Source organism: Scatophagus argus, chromosome 5 (genome assembly GCF_020382885.2).
Source record: "Scatophagus argus isolate fScaArg1 chromosome 5, fScaArg1.pri, whole genome shotgun sequence".
NCBI classification, from domain to species: domain Eukaryota; kingdom Metazoa; phylum Chordata; class Actinopteri; family Scatophagidae; genus Scatophagus; species Scatophagus argus.
The window spans coordinates 22,327,317-22,340,626 of record NC_058497.1 but is presented as its reverse complement, the minus strand read 5'-3'; the positions used below and the strand labels follow the sequence as shown (position 1 = coordinate 22,340,626).

Below are 13,310 nucleotides of genomic sequence, written 5' to 3'. Positions count from 1 at the left end.
TTAGTCAAAACAACACTCACAGTTTTCAGTAAGGTTTCATATTTGGACCTAAATCAAGCCTAGAATACTGTTCTTGTGTTTCATGATCATATAATCAATCTGTATCTTTACCATATCTCCAAACCATAGCTTTATTTATTACAGATAGAAAATCAAGACATGGAACTGATCAGTTTGGACAGTGCACCTTTATTCCATATTCATTAAGTTAGAAGCTTGGGGTCACTGAGTGTAAACAGTTCTGGTATTTCAGATATTTATGTGATTTCATTGCACATACAGCATTTTTACTGACACCAGATATTTGCTTTATGTCCATATATCTTACATGTTTTCTAATTTGTCGCTCCAATTATGTCCATATATTTCTCAGTAAGGTTCTGAGTCTTCTTGGTGAGGTCAGTCAACACAGAAAACAGCCCTCTCAGGTGGAAGCGGAAGAGAGCCTCAGGATCTGTGTCCAAGAGAGGCTCCAGGGTCTTGTTGAGTGCAGTGTTGTTGTTGGCCTTGTCATCCATGGGAACCAGGCCACTCTCCGCTGTGTTTCTTAAGGCTTTTAGCATCAGGAAGTTGTTATACAGATCACAGCAGGACTCCTCAGCTGCATCACAGTAGCAAACCTCATCAGAGGGCACATCTCGCAGCAGGCTTGGCAGGAGAATGGTCTGCTCCATGTCTCTGACGGCTGAGCTGTATCCTCTCAGGGCCAAAAGCAGGCTGTTTCTGTTGAATTTGGCCTCTGCAGACTGCATGGTTCCAGTTGGATGTGGTTGACTGTTCCTGTGCTGTGGTGTCTGACAGTAGGAAGCAGTGTGCAGTGCAAAGTCATTGGAGCAGATACTGGTGAATTTATATGATTAGCACAGGTGGGATGATCAGTTCGGTTGCGTAATTACATCATCCGATACATTGCGGGACGCAGTGAGTGCTATGTGGAGTCAAACCCTTATCTTTATTTGATTTACACAACGTGCAATTTCTACAAGGTCATAATAATGTCTGATCGGCGCGGACCAAAACGAACCTATGTCAAATCATTAACCATGATGTGTGAATGACCTCTGCGTGAAGGGATAGCTTGGCTTGACAGTTCAAGTTCAAAAATGAGCTGAGAGATGCCAAAAGTTCACCGAAAGAAAATAATTTTAGTGCTGAACTGAGGCTGGCTGTGTTTAAATCAGCAGGTTATCTTAGATTAGCTCCGGGGTCCAAATGGGCCTGAGAGCAAAAATTTGCCTCTCAGTCTGGTTCTCCTCACAGCTATAAGACGACAGTTTGTGAGGTTTTTACATGCCTGTGACAGCCTGTGGTATTTTCTGCAAAAATGTAAATGAAAACTCTGACAGACAGTCAGGCGGACACTTGGCAGACAAGCTCAGGAGCCAAGCACCACTCTGGACGTGAAATACCAGTGTGTGTTAAAAAAACATTTATGTGCAGGATGTGAAAGCTGCTGTTGGGATCAGGTTTGAAACAGTCTGTGCGGGGGGGGGGGGTTTTGTTTGTTTTTTGTTTTGTTTTGTTTTGTTTTTTGGATACCATGCTTTGGGATTCCTTTTCCGTGTTTATATTAGAACAGAATTCAAATGTTAAAGTGAACAAGAGAGTGATAAATCTGACCAGAACTTCTGAACTCTTATAGTTGAAAATATTGTACCCTTTTCACATTGGTCTGCTTAAATGAACAGTTTCTTAAATATGAATGACATAAAATGAATGAACTTAGCTGTAAAGCTTATATAAAGCTATGTGGCCCTTATCTGTCCCCTGTACATATTGCACTCCTGACTCAAGCTCTCACGCTCACAAGATGGCATCCTTGAGCTCCTCCGGTGGTCAAATGTCCGAACAAGCAAGAAAGAATAAGAATGTTTCTATCTGCTATGGTAGATTTTTATGTGCTCTGTTACTTAATGTTTTTACAATCCACCATGGGCTACTGTACTGTGCATAACCATTTGGTAAACATGATCCAGTTTGTGCAAAGTGGATCCATGACATAAAGGACTAAAGGACTTCTGCATTTTGATCTGGTGAAAAATGAAGAAAATAATTATGCAGTCAAGTGCCAACTATTTCCTCTAAAAGAAGCCAAAGTTTTTAACAAAAACACTGTATTGATTTTTAAGGCATCGTTGCAACCTTAATTATTGTAAAACATATTAAAACATTACACATGACGTCAAACATTTGCATGCTGTCATTACATGGTTATTCAGTTAGCATCCAGGTTTTTTCAGTGTAGATTTCCTGTAGATCAGAGAGCAACAACACTAAAGAAAGAACAAATGATCTTGGTGAGTTTTTTAAAAATTTAAAAATTAAACAGTGGTAACACCCAAGTACTACAAGTACTGCAGAGATGGCAATCAGAAGTTTAGAAGTTAAGTTTAGTAAGCAATTCAAAAAAAAGTTTGGCAGTTCAACAGGACCAATAAAAATGAAAAAGTGAATTGAATATATTCAATTATAACTTAATTATCATGATAAATTCAGAAAAAAAAAATCAGGAAGTAGTAACCCAGTCTGTTTCTCACATTGTGCCTGAGAGGTCTGCAAACCAAGCTCAACAAGCTCTAAGTACAATGAATGAAAGTGACTGATCCACCTTACTCTGTGCCATCTGCTTGAACCAAGATGGGAACCCAAAAGCAGATGGGACTCCCCAAACAGTGTTGAGTGTTGTCACTCAAAAGGACCAAGAAATGTGAGAGCGCAAGCAGGGGCAGAGAGGACAGGTTCTCTGCTTCCCTCGGGTGACCTACAGAGAGATCATAACTGGATGGGACTGCTTGGTCAGTTCAATCAGTTCTTTCTGTGCAGTTTGAAATGGGACTTGGCTCTTCATCAGCCATGCACATACTCTCTTTCCTCAGCACATTCTGAAAATCCACCAAAAATGATCTTGGTTCTGCACACAGTCCAGACTTCTGATCGCCCATTCAGTTTACAGCCTTCTTCTGTTGACCTCTGATGATGATTTCAAGGACTTGTGTAAGATCCATCATCTTGGTGAGCATATCCATGATGTCAGGATGATCCCTGGCTCCACTGATGAACTCCTCCAGCGTCAGTTCACCTGAGGACACAAGTAGCAAAGATAAAAATTCACCCTGCCTGCTCAGTGATGTGTCATATTATTTTGCAGGTCTGGACTGACCATGGTGATGTTACCTCTAACCAATATCGTTACATTAGTCGTGGACTGATAATAAAATGTTTTTTACCTTCACCGTGGACATCAATCTTCTCATATATAAGAGTCACAATCTCTTCTGGAGGAATGTCATAACTTCTGGTGATGTCCTGAATAGCCTGACAGAATAATTTACACGGTGAATTGTTAGTTAAATGGACAAACTCAAAGGCCTCTTCATAAAACAATGTGCCTTTCCCCACTCAGCTGCTGAATGCAAGAACTAATTTCAAGACTAAAGAAGTGAGTAGTAAAATTCTTAAAAATACAACTGTGTAGTGGTTTAACTACTCAGCCCTAGCATATGTCTACCTGACCAATTATTGATTAATTATAAACTTATTATTATTATGGTGACAAGGGGGAAATGTGTCATGCAATCTGCAGGGTGATTACTGCCAGACTTCTTGTGTAAATGAATTAGGTTACTGGAAAAGCCGTATTTAGACGTGGGGTTAGGTAAGAGGCATCCTGGATTAACTGTCATGTCTAGTTCATGGCCATTTCTGCTCGTTCTGAGTAAAGCAGCTGTGCGTTACGATTCAGGAAGGTCAGGATTCAGGATCTGCTCACTTCTTTAGTTCTGGTAAATTCTGACTATGAAACATATGAAACATACAACGTACAAGTTTTGTACCTTAAATATAGTCTCCAGTTCTTCCTTGTCAATTTTTCCATTTCCATCTTGATCAAAGAGCTTGAAGTACCACTTTAGTTTCTGGTTAATTTCTCCTTTCAGTAACAAACTTATTGCTGCAATGTATTCGACAAAGTCTATATAACCATCCTGCAAAAAGACACATGAAAGATATAATTAGTGGAAGGACTGTGAGTCCATGTGTTCGCATTGCAACATCAATTTATTTCAAGTACAAGAAATATAGCTTTTCATATTCTATCATTCTATTCAAGGCCACTCTGAGGAAACTATAGCAGATATTTAGAGATTGTAATATACATCTTAAATAGAGTTCATAACCTTTCAGCCTAAGCTTTGTGAAAGAGTCCAGGAAAAACAGAGATGAGAAGAGCTGAGCTCTACTCTGTCAATCCCTTTTAAAATGTCAGAGATCTGGACAGTCCTTTTACAATGGTGCACTTGACACGATACACCATTTAAAATAATGTTTGTTTTCATTGCAAATTTTGGTTCTGTGATACCAGAACTGATTTACACAAGGTGCACACAGCAGGAGTTCACTAAGGAACTGTCCCATTACCAGACTTTAACCGGAATCATACAATCCACTTTTTCCTGAGCAGGAAAGCACAAATCTGTTTCATGTGTTTTCTTACCCCGTCCATGTCAAATGTGAAAAAGACCTGGTCCACATAGCTGCTGGCCTCCTCTGTCATCCCATTCATTTCAAGCATAGCCTTGAGCTCAAAGAGTGTTATGAGCCCCGAAGGAGACTCCTTCATGAACTTGGTGTACCAGTGGTGCATGTCCTCCTCCAGGATATCATCCAGGCTGGAGCAGTGGGTGCCCATTGTTCCTCTGGAGGTATTTTGTCCAGAATCCTGCAGAGAGCCTGTGGTGAAGTTGAGGCGAGAGGGAAAAATGTGAACACGGGCAGCACAGGAAGCACTGATGTCTGGCTGAAATCTTGTGCAGTGACCACCTTAATCTTTAAGTCTTGGGACAGCCAAAAGAAGAGATAACCCTTTAATGGGATAACAGCAGAAGTCTTCCAAGAACCTCAGGACACTGCACGCTCTATGACTGTAGTGGGCTCAGTTGCTAATATCAAGGGAATTTGGACTCTGACGTGCAACAAGGCTGTATTTCTTTATTCAGTTTCTTCCACATTTCTATTTCAATATTTATCTGCTTTGCTTTCTGTTGTTAAAGCATTTTCTTTCGTTTAATGAGTTATTTCCATTACCACTAATAATTTGTGCTTTCATCTGCACACCACTACATCTAAATGCATGCAAATAAATCATCTAAATTGCCCAAATACTGGGAGCAGTTGATACATCTGTGGCCTAAGGTAGAAGTAGTCAAAGCCTATAGCACATTTATTTCTCAACATAGTCCCATGCTACATTTACACACTTAATCCAGCAGTTGTGGCACATACAGATGCCTTCTTTGCAGAAGTTAGCATTTTGGACTTCTACAAAACGATTCACCACATCAATAACACCATTGTCACTGTCAAAATGGCTACCACTGAGCTCCTTTCTCATCTTGGTGTGTGCATTGCACTGTGTGTGCATGGAACAACAGCAGTACAACTTATCTTCAGGCCTCAGGCCACGGACCTACCAGTCATCCCTCGTAGCTGTGCACGCCCTCACACTGGTTATGACACACTTCTGGGATTTCTTAGGGAATTAACCAAGGGGATTCCTACTGGAACATACTTATTCTATTTTGAAACATGAGCAGTCCAGGAGATATTTTGGACGTAAAAAATACACATTAAGACACCAATGAAATATTACATAAAAGCATTTATGTAATATTTCAGAATTTCATAAATGCATTATGAAATTGTTAACATTAGTAAAAGTGCAATTGCCAAGTCAGATATACTATATCTTAGCTTGGATATATTCTATTACCTACAGTAAGACAGAAAAACACTCATGTGGAGGAACAAAAAATTTACCCTTAATGCATTTTTACCAGCCCACTGACCACAGTGCAGTAAGACCTGTGAGGTCATCAGGTCATGGTGTGCCTACAGTAAGACCCAGCTTTAGACTCTCTGTGTGTGTCCTTCACTTCTTTGAAGGTCCAGTCTTTTGCAGGGTATTTGCGTGTCAGGTGTTGCTGTTCTTGTATTGTATTTCTTAACTCAAACATCTTCTGTGTGATTTCTCTTGACAAGGAAAGGTGGTGTTATGCATAAAAAACATCTTGTCACTTTTCTATAAATGTTGAGAAACTAAAGCTGTTCATGTAACAGAATTAACATCAAATATTACATACATTCTTATAACATAAAGCACTAGAAGAGATGATGAAAATCAGTTTTATACTTGAGGCATTTAAGAGGTTTAATCTGAGTCAGTAAAGACAGATAAAACACTTGGAGATGTCCCAGAATGGATAAATACACGTTTAACCACCAATGCTGACCCATGAGACTGACCTCTGAGGATTATGGATACAATAAAGACTTGAGAGTGGTGAAGTGCTGCTTAAACCAATCAGACAATGCAGGCCCAGAGTTCTAATTATAGCAAATCAGGCTTTAGATGACCGACCATTCTCAAAATAACACAGAGAAAACGGACGACCAGTGACTCCAGACAGCTGATGTCCAGCCCATAAGGTACACACACAACCAGGATCCATGTTGCCCGGCACTCTGGCACTTGATCTGTCACTGCTACCGACAGATTAAGAAAAGTGTTTACTTTAAAGGAACATAGAAGGACACATGCAGAAAATACCCTCCATCACCCTTAATACAGTAAAAAGCAGCAAAGGTCAAGATGACCTCAAAGTGAACTTTCAGTTTGAATCAATAAATCCAGTCTAAACAAAAATGTGCTGATTTATTCTTGTCTGTTCCAATGTTTGCAATACCTGGAGGTTTAAAAGAGAAGGCGGAGTGATTTGGTTTTATGTACAGAAATAAGCTGCTGAAATCTCCTGGATCAGCACTGCTGTTTAAACATGATCTCTTGACCAGCATGTGACTGCCATGCAGGACTGATGTTTGAGAACTACACGTGAAAATACATTTGCCCTTTGGGAAAAGAGAAAAAAAAGGAAAGGTGTTCAGACAGAAAAAACAAATATCAGTGTTTAGTTCCATACACAGCACTCTAAGAATTCATACATATTATTTCTCTTTCATGTAAAGCCTTTGAGCATATTTTTGATGGTAAACCAGTACTTGGCATGTACTTGGCATGATTTAGTGATTCTGAAGTTACACTGTAACTAAATAAAGTAAAAACTTGAACGAATACAGGCCACACAGATTTTCTTACATTATTACATTAATCAAAACATAAAAATAGACCTTAATGAAACGTACCACAAAAATGAACTGATTAAAAAAACCCTACTTGGCAAATAGTGTCCTTTCTATGAACTCCTGTACTAATGTGCAACCAGCTGAAGCAACAAATAATAATTAACCATCTGATGTAAAACTGACTGTCTGTCACCAGCTAATTTGGCATAAACTTTAAACACATCTGTAATCTTATTAGAAGACAGACATGTTGCTCTGATCAACACATTACACACCACCTGTGCCCCTAAATGCAACAAGCTGCTACTAAAATAACTCTGAAAGGAAGTCAGTGTAGACAAGGAGAACACAAACATTATCTGTTCACTTGTATGTGGGACACGCTCTCCCTCTACTGTTCAGCCATCAAGGTAATTAGAAGTAAATCAGGTTAATGAGGGCGAAAACTGAGCCCTGCTTTGAATGTCAAACTGAACCTCAGAGAAATGCAAAACAAATTGGTGTTTAGTGATCCCTGTACAGAGCATGGAGTCTTTCTGTACACGGTATCTGGCATGCTATTTGCATGCATAGCTTAAAAAACAATTTTCCTGGGCAGTTCTCCAAAGCTGATTTTCCTAAAATGTTTGTCGCTCTCTAGATAAACATTTTAAAAGGCTTACACAGTTTTGGTTTGCAAATCAAGCTTGGCTGCAGAAAATAATGGCACAGTTACGCAAATATAAACACTTGAATTTCCACAAAAAAAAAAACAAAAAAACAAAAACTGGTTATTCAACCACAGGCTCCATATAAACGGCCAAGGATTAATCACAGTGAGTCCAGTAGTTGGTCAGTAGTCAGTAGTTGGGATTGAATATAAATAATTATAGCACCGACATTCATGTCGATACTGCTTCTTGGTTTGAATTCGCTTGTGAGGTAACCCATTCTGTTTGACATTAAACAGACAGCTGTTTTACCTGTTGATGGATTTCAATTAAAAACAATCTCAAAAGGCTATTTAAGAGAACATGCAATAAGATCACCCATGTGATGTACAGCCACCATGAGTTTGCGTCATGTTCTTTCCTGTGGTAAAGATGCATCATATAGAACTCATGGGAGAACCACAAAGAAGCCTGACAATTCACATGCTGCAAACGTGCACCTTCTGCAGGAGGTTTGCTTTTTGCTCAGTGTCTCAGATAAATGGTGAAGAAAGCAAGATGCACCAGTTTTCCAGTCCGTTTTTGGATATTTGTTATTAGTGTCTCACAAAACATGTAAGGGAAGCTGGATTAATGTACATCAGCTCTGACTCATCTGCCTCCTGGTCATATAGGAACTGTCTGAACACGTTGTACACCATTTCCCTGTTGAGAGTGAAGTTTCTCAGCTGATCTTGTCCTTCTTCCGGCATGAGAAACGTAAGCTTGTAGTCAGCGACGACTGAGCCATTTCTGCGGGGAGAGTAATACAATTAGCAAATGGCTAAATGCAGTGGTTTCATGTAGCACGGATGAAGAATGTAGTACAGAACCACCGAGCGGGATTTGAGTCTACCTGAAGGCATTGATTTCAGCTTTGGAGAAGTATCGTCCCAGGGCAGGGGAGGATATGTAGAGGTCAGCAATCTGGGTGGGGCAGGTGGAGACATGCAGAAGAAAAACAATGAGAGTGAAACACTTTGAGTCAACACCAGGCTACTTTCAGTTCACTGTGAGCTCTCCTCTGTTCCTGAGGGCTGCGAGAGACCAAACCAGCTACAGCCGGCTTTCCGCTTTTGGCAGCAGCAGGTATGAGCGGGTTTTGGTATCGTGAAGCTTGTGGCATTAACTGTTCCGGTTTGAAAGGTGTTGCCGTGGATTTTACATCAGCATACGAATGCAATCATAATATTAACACAGCTGTCAGACTATAGCGTGAAATGCTGCCTTACAGCAGGGTTAAGCCTGAAGTGATCTGGGTGAAGGTTTTAGCAAATAAGAAATGAAAGCAAAGATTAACAACAATTTTACATTTTTTTGTTGTATTACATCGTGGTTAATTTATCATATTCTTCTGTGTTGTTGTTTCAAAAACAGCTCAGCAATTCTGCGAGGACCACAACAACGGCCTGCAGACTCCCCGGATCTCAGCCTGATCGAGGATCTGTGGGACGCACAGGAATAAGCCAAATCCGATGCCCGTGACCACAAAACACCCCCAGAGGTCCTGTGTCTCTTCCTCTGACCTGTCAGGGGAAGGGGTTTTCATAGTGTGACGGTGTGGGGATGGGGGTGGGCGCGGCCATGGGTGTGTGTGTGTGCGTGTGTGTGTGTGTGTGTGTGTGTGCTGTAAGCATCAAGTCAGCTCTCTATGCGTGATGCTAACATACAGTGTGGTTGGCAGGAGACTAATGATACAACAGTCACAGAAAGTGCTCCTAGATACTGAGTTCTGAATACAATCATTTCAAAATTAAAGTAGACTGTGTGAAAATGCAGATCACAGAACTGGACAAACCTTTTCCTGAAAGTCAGCAGCGAGTGCTTGGCTTTCATTGGAGGAAAGCGTGAGAAACTCCTCTCTGAAGGCCAGGTTGGGCAGCTGGAAGCTCCCATTGAAATACAGAGGGACCTTAAACAGCGAAGGGTCAAAGCTCTCATCCGGGTCCTCGTGGATCGCTGCTCAAAGACAAGATGGGTCAAAATCAGCTTCCCAAAGCTTTATACTTCTTCTACTTCTCCACACGTTCACTGCAGTGTTGATGTTCTACGTTCTAGTATGAGCATTACATAAAAACTGGCCAGCCATTTAAAGAATGTTTACCTGACTTTGCACTCTGTTGTGGATGTTTTCTTTAATAAATGTAGCATCAATTAACACTACTCAATATGCAACGCGCGTGTCATGTAACCTTACCTGAACACACAAGCAGTGTAATTATAATCACAACAAAGATGATGAGAAAGATGAAGATGATGACCATCCACAGTCTGACTTTCCAGAAGAGGCTCTCATTCAGCTCTCTCTTCATCCTGCACATGAGGCTCTTCTGAATACATAAAGAGTTAGTTTTCACACTTTAGTCTGTTGCACTTCAAGTTTCTAACAACGTATTTGGTGCAGCACTTCAGTGAGGCATAATTCAAGAGGAAGTCTTAACAAGGGCATAAAAAACATTGTCGAAAGTGAAAAGATTCTTTAAAGGTCTTTTGGCAAAAAGAATTGTCAAAAAGAAAATCGACAAGCATCAAGAGAGAAAAGCAAAATCGAAAATGGGCTGCATTGCAGCTGCACTGTTATGTCTTATGTGTTGTAACAGGAAATGTATGCTTCCTTCCTTCAATTCAAGACTAAAAGTGAAAGAAACATAAAGTGGAAGAGAAAGTCTTCATACCTTTTGGAGAGGGTCTGTATGCCCCAGATTACTTCGATTATCTGCTGCATGGCTCGAGGGCATCGTCTCTCCATTACAATCAGAAGTCTGACAAGAAGACACAGCAGAATTCAAAGCCATCCAGGGATTGTCTCTTAATTTGTTCGCTTCTAAAAGGACCTGAAAGTAAGTGACTCTCACAAGCTGCTGACACACAGACGTGAGCTCCTTTTGGAAATCAGAAAAGGAAAATTCATGCTAAACAGAATCAGGGTTAGGGTTAGTACGAGATACACTTGAGCTCACCTGTACGGAAAGCAACACATCCCTCTCTGTTGCCTGGGGGATCCTGTAGGCTGCACCGTCTCCGTTACCTGCTGTCATCTAGGAGCAGGCAAATATCAGGGAATATTACTATGAAATGCTCAACACCACAAAGGCTCTTTTGTTCAGTCTGATGGTGACGTGTGTTACGTAGAGCTGCAATTAAAGATATTTTCATTGTTGATTAGCATCCTGATTATTTTCCTGATTAGTCAATTTGTGTAGAAACCAACAGAAAATGTGAAATGTTTGGCATTTCTGTTTGAGAAATTATTCAAACAATTACTGAAGTAATTGAATTAATTTTCTGTCAATGGACAAACTGATTAACCGACTAATGGTTTCATCTCTAATGTCGGGGGGAGAAACAAACGTAGTAGCATACAGCATATAGGTGGAGTTAATTCTAATTTCTATCCCATTTTTTAATTTGTATTATACGTTGTCATTAACCCAGCGCTCTTGCAATTGGCCACTAAAAAAACAAACGCATTGACTGCATTAACTCACCGGCGCATTTGACGAATACGTTGCTCCATCGCTCCGATTCATTTCGACCATCTGCAGCTCCTCTGCCATACTGGTTCGCTTCCCAGCTCCCTCCCAGTGGCAAATGGGAGTCGGTATTGTCGGCCTCGTCCTCGAGTCCCAACGCGGAAGTGCCTAGTAAAACTTTTATGGTAATCGAAGTGCACTGCGCGTGGACACAGACGTCCCAGGTGCGGTTCGAAAAGGCAACGGGTCCTCAAAAACAACAGGTCCACTCAGCGAGCTCACGCCGTCGGAGCTGTCAGCCCGTGGGAAACGTCTCCTCCGGACGGGGACACCGAGCGTCCCTCTCCTTCCTGCCAGGTGTGTTAACCTTCAAGTTTCGGTGAAGATGACGTCGGAAGGCGTCGTCAGAAGAGAAGAATCCACAGCGAGGGAGGGAACGTTCAATGACAGCTCCGAGACGGTCAACATGGTGAGACGTTAGCCACAGCAGTGATTCACGACCGGCCTTACTGCTGAGATACGCTGTGAAGGCACAATAAATGTAACGGAAACTGCGTGTAAACACTTAACATCAGGATTGAAGGTACCTGAAGGTATTTGAAGTATGCACACCACGTGATGCAACCCTCTTTTCCGCCGCAGGTAAGCACAGGAGGATTTTATGATTGTTAAATATTTACTTAAAGGGACAGTTCAACCCAAAATCAACAATACACACTTGTCATCTTACCTGTAGTGCTATTTATCCATCTAATACTTTGAAATATTCAACTGAAGATGACCCCCAGACCTGGTTGTGAGCAGTTTCATGGAGGAACTATTTTGTTTCCACATCACTGTGTAGAAGGAAGCATACTGTTGGGGTTTTCTTGCTTCTTCTTCTTCTTCAGAAGCTTTTGATGGTGGGAATGTAGTGGAAAAATTATTGCTATGTTATCTTAGGTCATGACAACACTGTTCTTTTGAGTATTTTATAACTGTAGACTGTATGCAACAGAAAATATGCTCCACTCTATAACAGGACGAGAACATCCTGAGCCCCAAGGCTACCACAAGGGGGGCGGGGGGTTACCAGTCGTATAAAGGAAGTCTGCACAGAGTAAAACACAGAGAGAGTTTTGCAGTCTGCCCAACCGTATAAACGACGAACTACAACGAAGCTGATATTGTCTCATTGTGGTTTTTGTTAATTTGGAATTCAGTGATTTTTCAAATATTTTGTGATTACATACCAAAAATCACACGCAGCTGTCGACTGAATTACACATCCAAGTACACTTTTTACAGTGCGCCACTCAGTTTTATAGATATTAAGTCAGACATTAAGTCAGAATTTTGAATGATAAAGTAACTATTACTGGGAATATAGATCAGTTTATTTAAAAAAACTATCATTATTATTATTATTATTATTATTACATCAAGCACAGTAACAGTCAGTTTGCCCACTGAAGCATACACTATAGACAAAAGTATCGGGACACCTGACCCTTACACCAACAGAGACTTCAATAAGATTGCATACCAAACACACAGACAGCTTTGCAGCAATAACAGCTTCCACTCTTCTGTCAAGACTTTCTTGTTTGTGTGGGAATTTCTGTCCATTTATGCAGTAAAGCATTTGTGAGGTCAGACACTGACAGGTTTAAACTCATACAATAATAATCTCTCCCAGCCATCACTTATGATCCACTAGCTGTGTGTGTAAGTGTGTGTATCTGCAGAGATCCTGCCTGTATACTCATGTCATTATTTTTGCTGTTTCTGGGCCTTAATGACTCTGGAGAAAGACAGCTGATTGTTGAGTCTGTCGTTCTTCAGAATTGCTTTATGGTGTGCTTACAAAGAGCATATTATACTTTCAAATAAGAACAAATGAATGAACATTTTTTAAAATCTTGACTTGTAGCTGTCTTGCATTGTTTCCTTTACTAGTTTCAGTTTAGCGGCCTGTCATGACATGAGAGCTGGTCACAGGAAACCTGCCCTGCTGGTGGCCTCATCTGAC

At 40.8% G+C, this 13,310-nt stretch overlaps 3 protein-coding genes across 4 annotated transcripts; all 3 read right to left on the bottom strand.

Moving 5' to 3' along the window:
• Positions 1 to 169: 169 nt before the first annotated feature.
• LOC124059583 (thyroid hormone responsive) lies at positions 170 to 835 on the bottom strand. The gene has a single exon (XM_046389705.1). The coding sequence runs from the start codon at positions 750 to 752 to the stop codon at positions 336 to 338; it is 417 nt and encodes a 138-aa protein (XP_046245661.1). The 5' UTR covers positions 753 to 835; the 3' UTR covers positions 170 to 335.
• Positions 836 to 2,517: 1,682 nt separating this feature from the next.
• guca1c (guanylate cyclase activator 1C) lies at positions 2,518 to 5,380 on the bottom strand. Its single transcript, XM_046388664.1, has 4 exons — positions 4,493 to 5,380; positions 3,834 to 3,983; positions 3,228 to 3,315; positions 2,518 to 3,079 (listed from the first exon to the last, which is right to left on the bottom strand). Exons 1-4 carry the CDS (start codon positions 4,685 to 4,687, stop codon positions 2,943 to 2,945), a joined length of 570 nt encoding a protein of 189 aa, XP_046244620.1. The 5' UTR covers positions 4,688 to 5,380; the 3' UTR covers positions 2,518 to 2,942.
• Positions 5,381 to 6,179: 799 nt separating this feature from the next.
• LOC124059580 (TPA-induced transmembrane protein homolog) lies at positions 6,180 to 13,261 on the bottom strand. Of its 2 annotated transcripts, none has more exons than XM_046389699.1 (7): positions 11,315 to 13,261; positions 10,787 to 10,864; positions 10,502 to 10,588; positions 10,024 to 10,156; positions 9,625 to 9,785; positions 8,683 to 8,753; positions 6,180 to 8,579 (listed from the first exon to the last, which is right to left on the bottom strand). In XM_046389699.1, exons 1-7 carry the CDS (start codon positions 11,381 to 11,383, stop codon positions 8,384 to 8,386), a joined length of 795 nt encoding a protein of 264 aa, XP_046245655.1. In that variant the 5' UTR covers positions 11,384 to 13,261; the 3' UTR covers positions 6,180 to 8,383. The 2 variants fall into 2 exon arrangements, with proteins under 2 accessions (XP_046245655.1, XP_046245656.1); XM_046389700.1 differs by having other exon boundaries at positions 10,024 to 10,153.
• Positions 13,262 to 13,310: the final 49 nt, after the last annotated feature.

Bases quoted from the DNA above. Each gene is read 5' to 3' on its own strand.
- LOC124059583 (XM_046389705.1), bottom strand. From the start codon at position 752: ATGCAGTCTGCAGAGGCCAAATTCAACAGAAACAGCCTGCTTTTGGCC.
- guca1c (XM_046388664.1), bottom strand. From the start codon at position 4,687: ATGGGCACCCACTGCTCCAGCCTGGATGATATCCTGGAGGAGGACATG. The intron at 3,984-4,492 runs GTAAGAAAACAC...GTCTTTTTGCAG, and splicing joins TCACATTTGACATGGACGGG to GATGGTTATATAGACTTTGT. The intron at 3,080-3,227 runs GTAAAAAACATT...TTGTGTCCTCAG, and splicing joins GATTGATGTCCACGGTGAAG to GTGAACTGACGCTGGAGGAG.
- LOC124059580 (XM_046389699.1), bottom strand. From the start codon at position 11,383: ATGGCAGAGGAGCTGCAGATGGTCGAAATGAATCGGAGCGATGGAGCA. The intron at 10,157-10,501 runs GTATGAAGACTT...TTATGTATTCAG, and splicing joins ATACAGACCCTCTCCAAAAG to AAGAGCCTCATGTGCAGGAT. The intron at 9,786-10,023 runs GTAAGGTTACAT...GTCTTTGAGCAG, and splicing joins TACACTGCTTGTGTGTTCAG to CGATCCACGAGGACCCGGAT.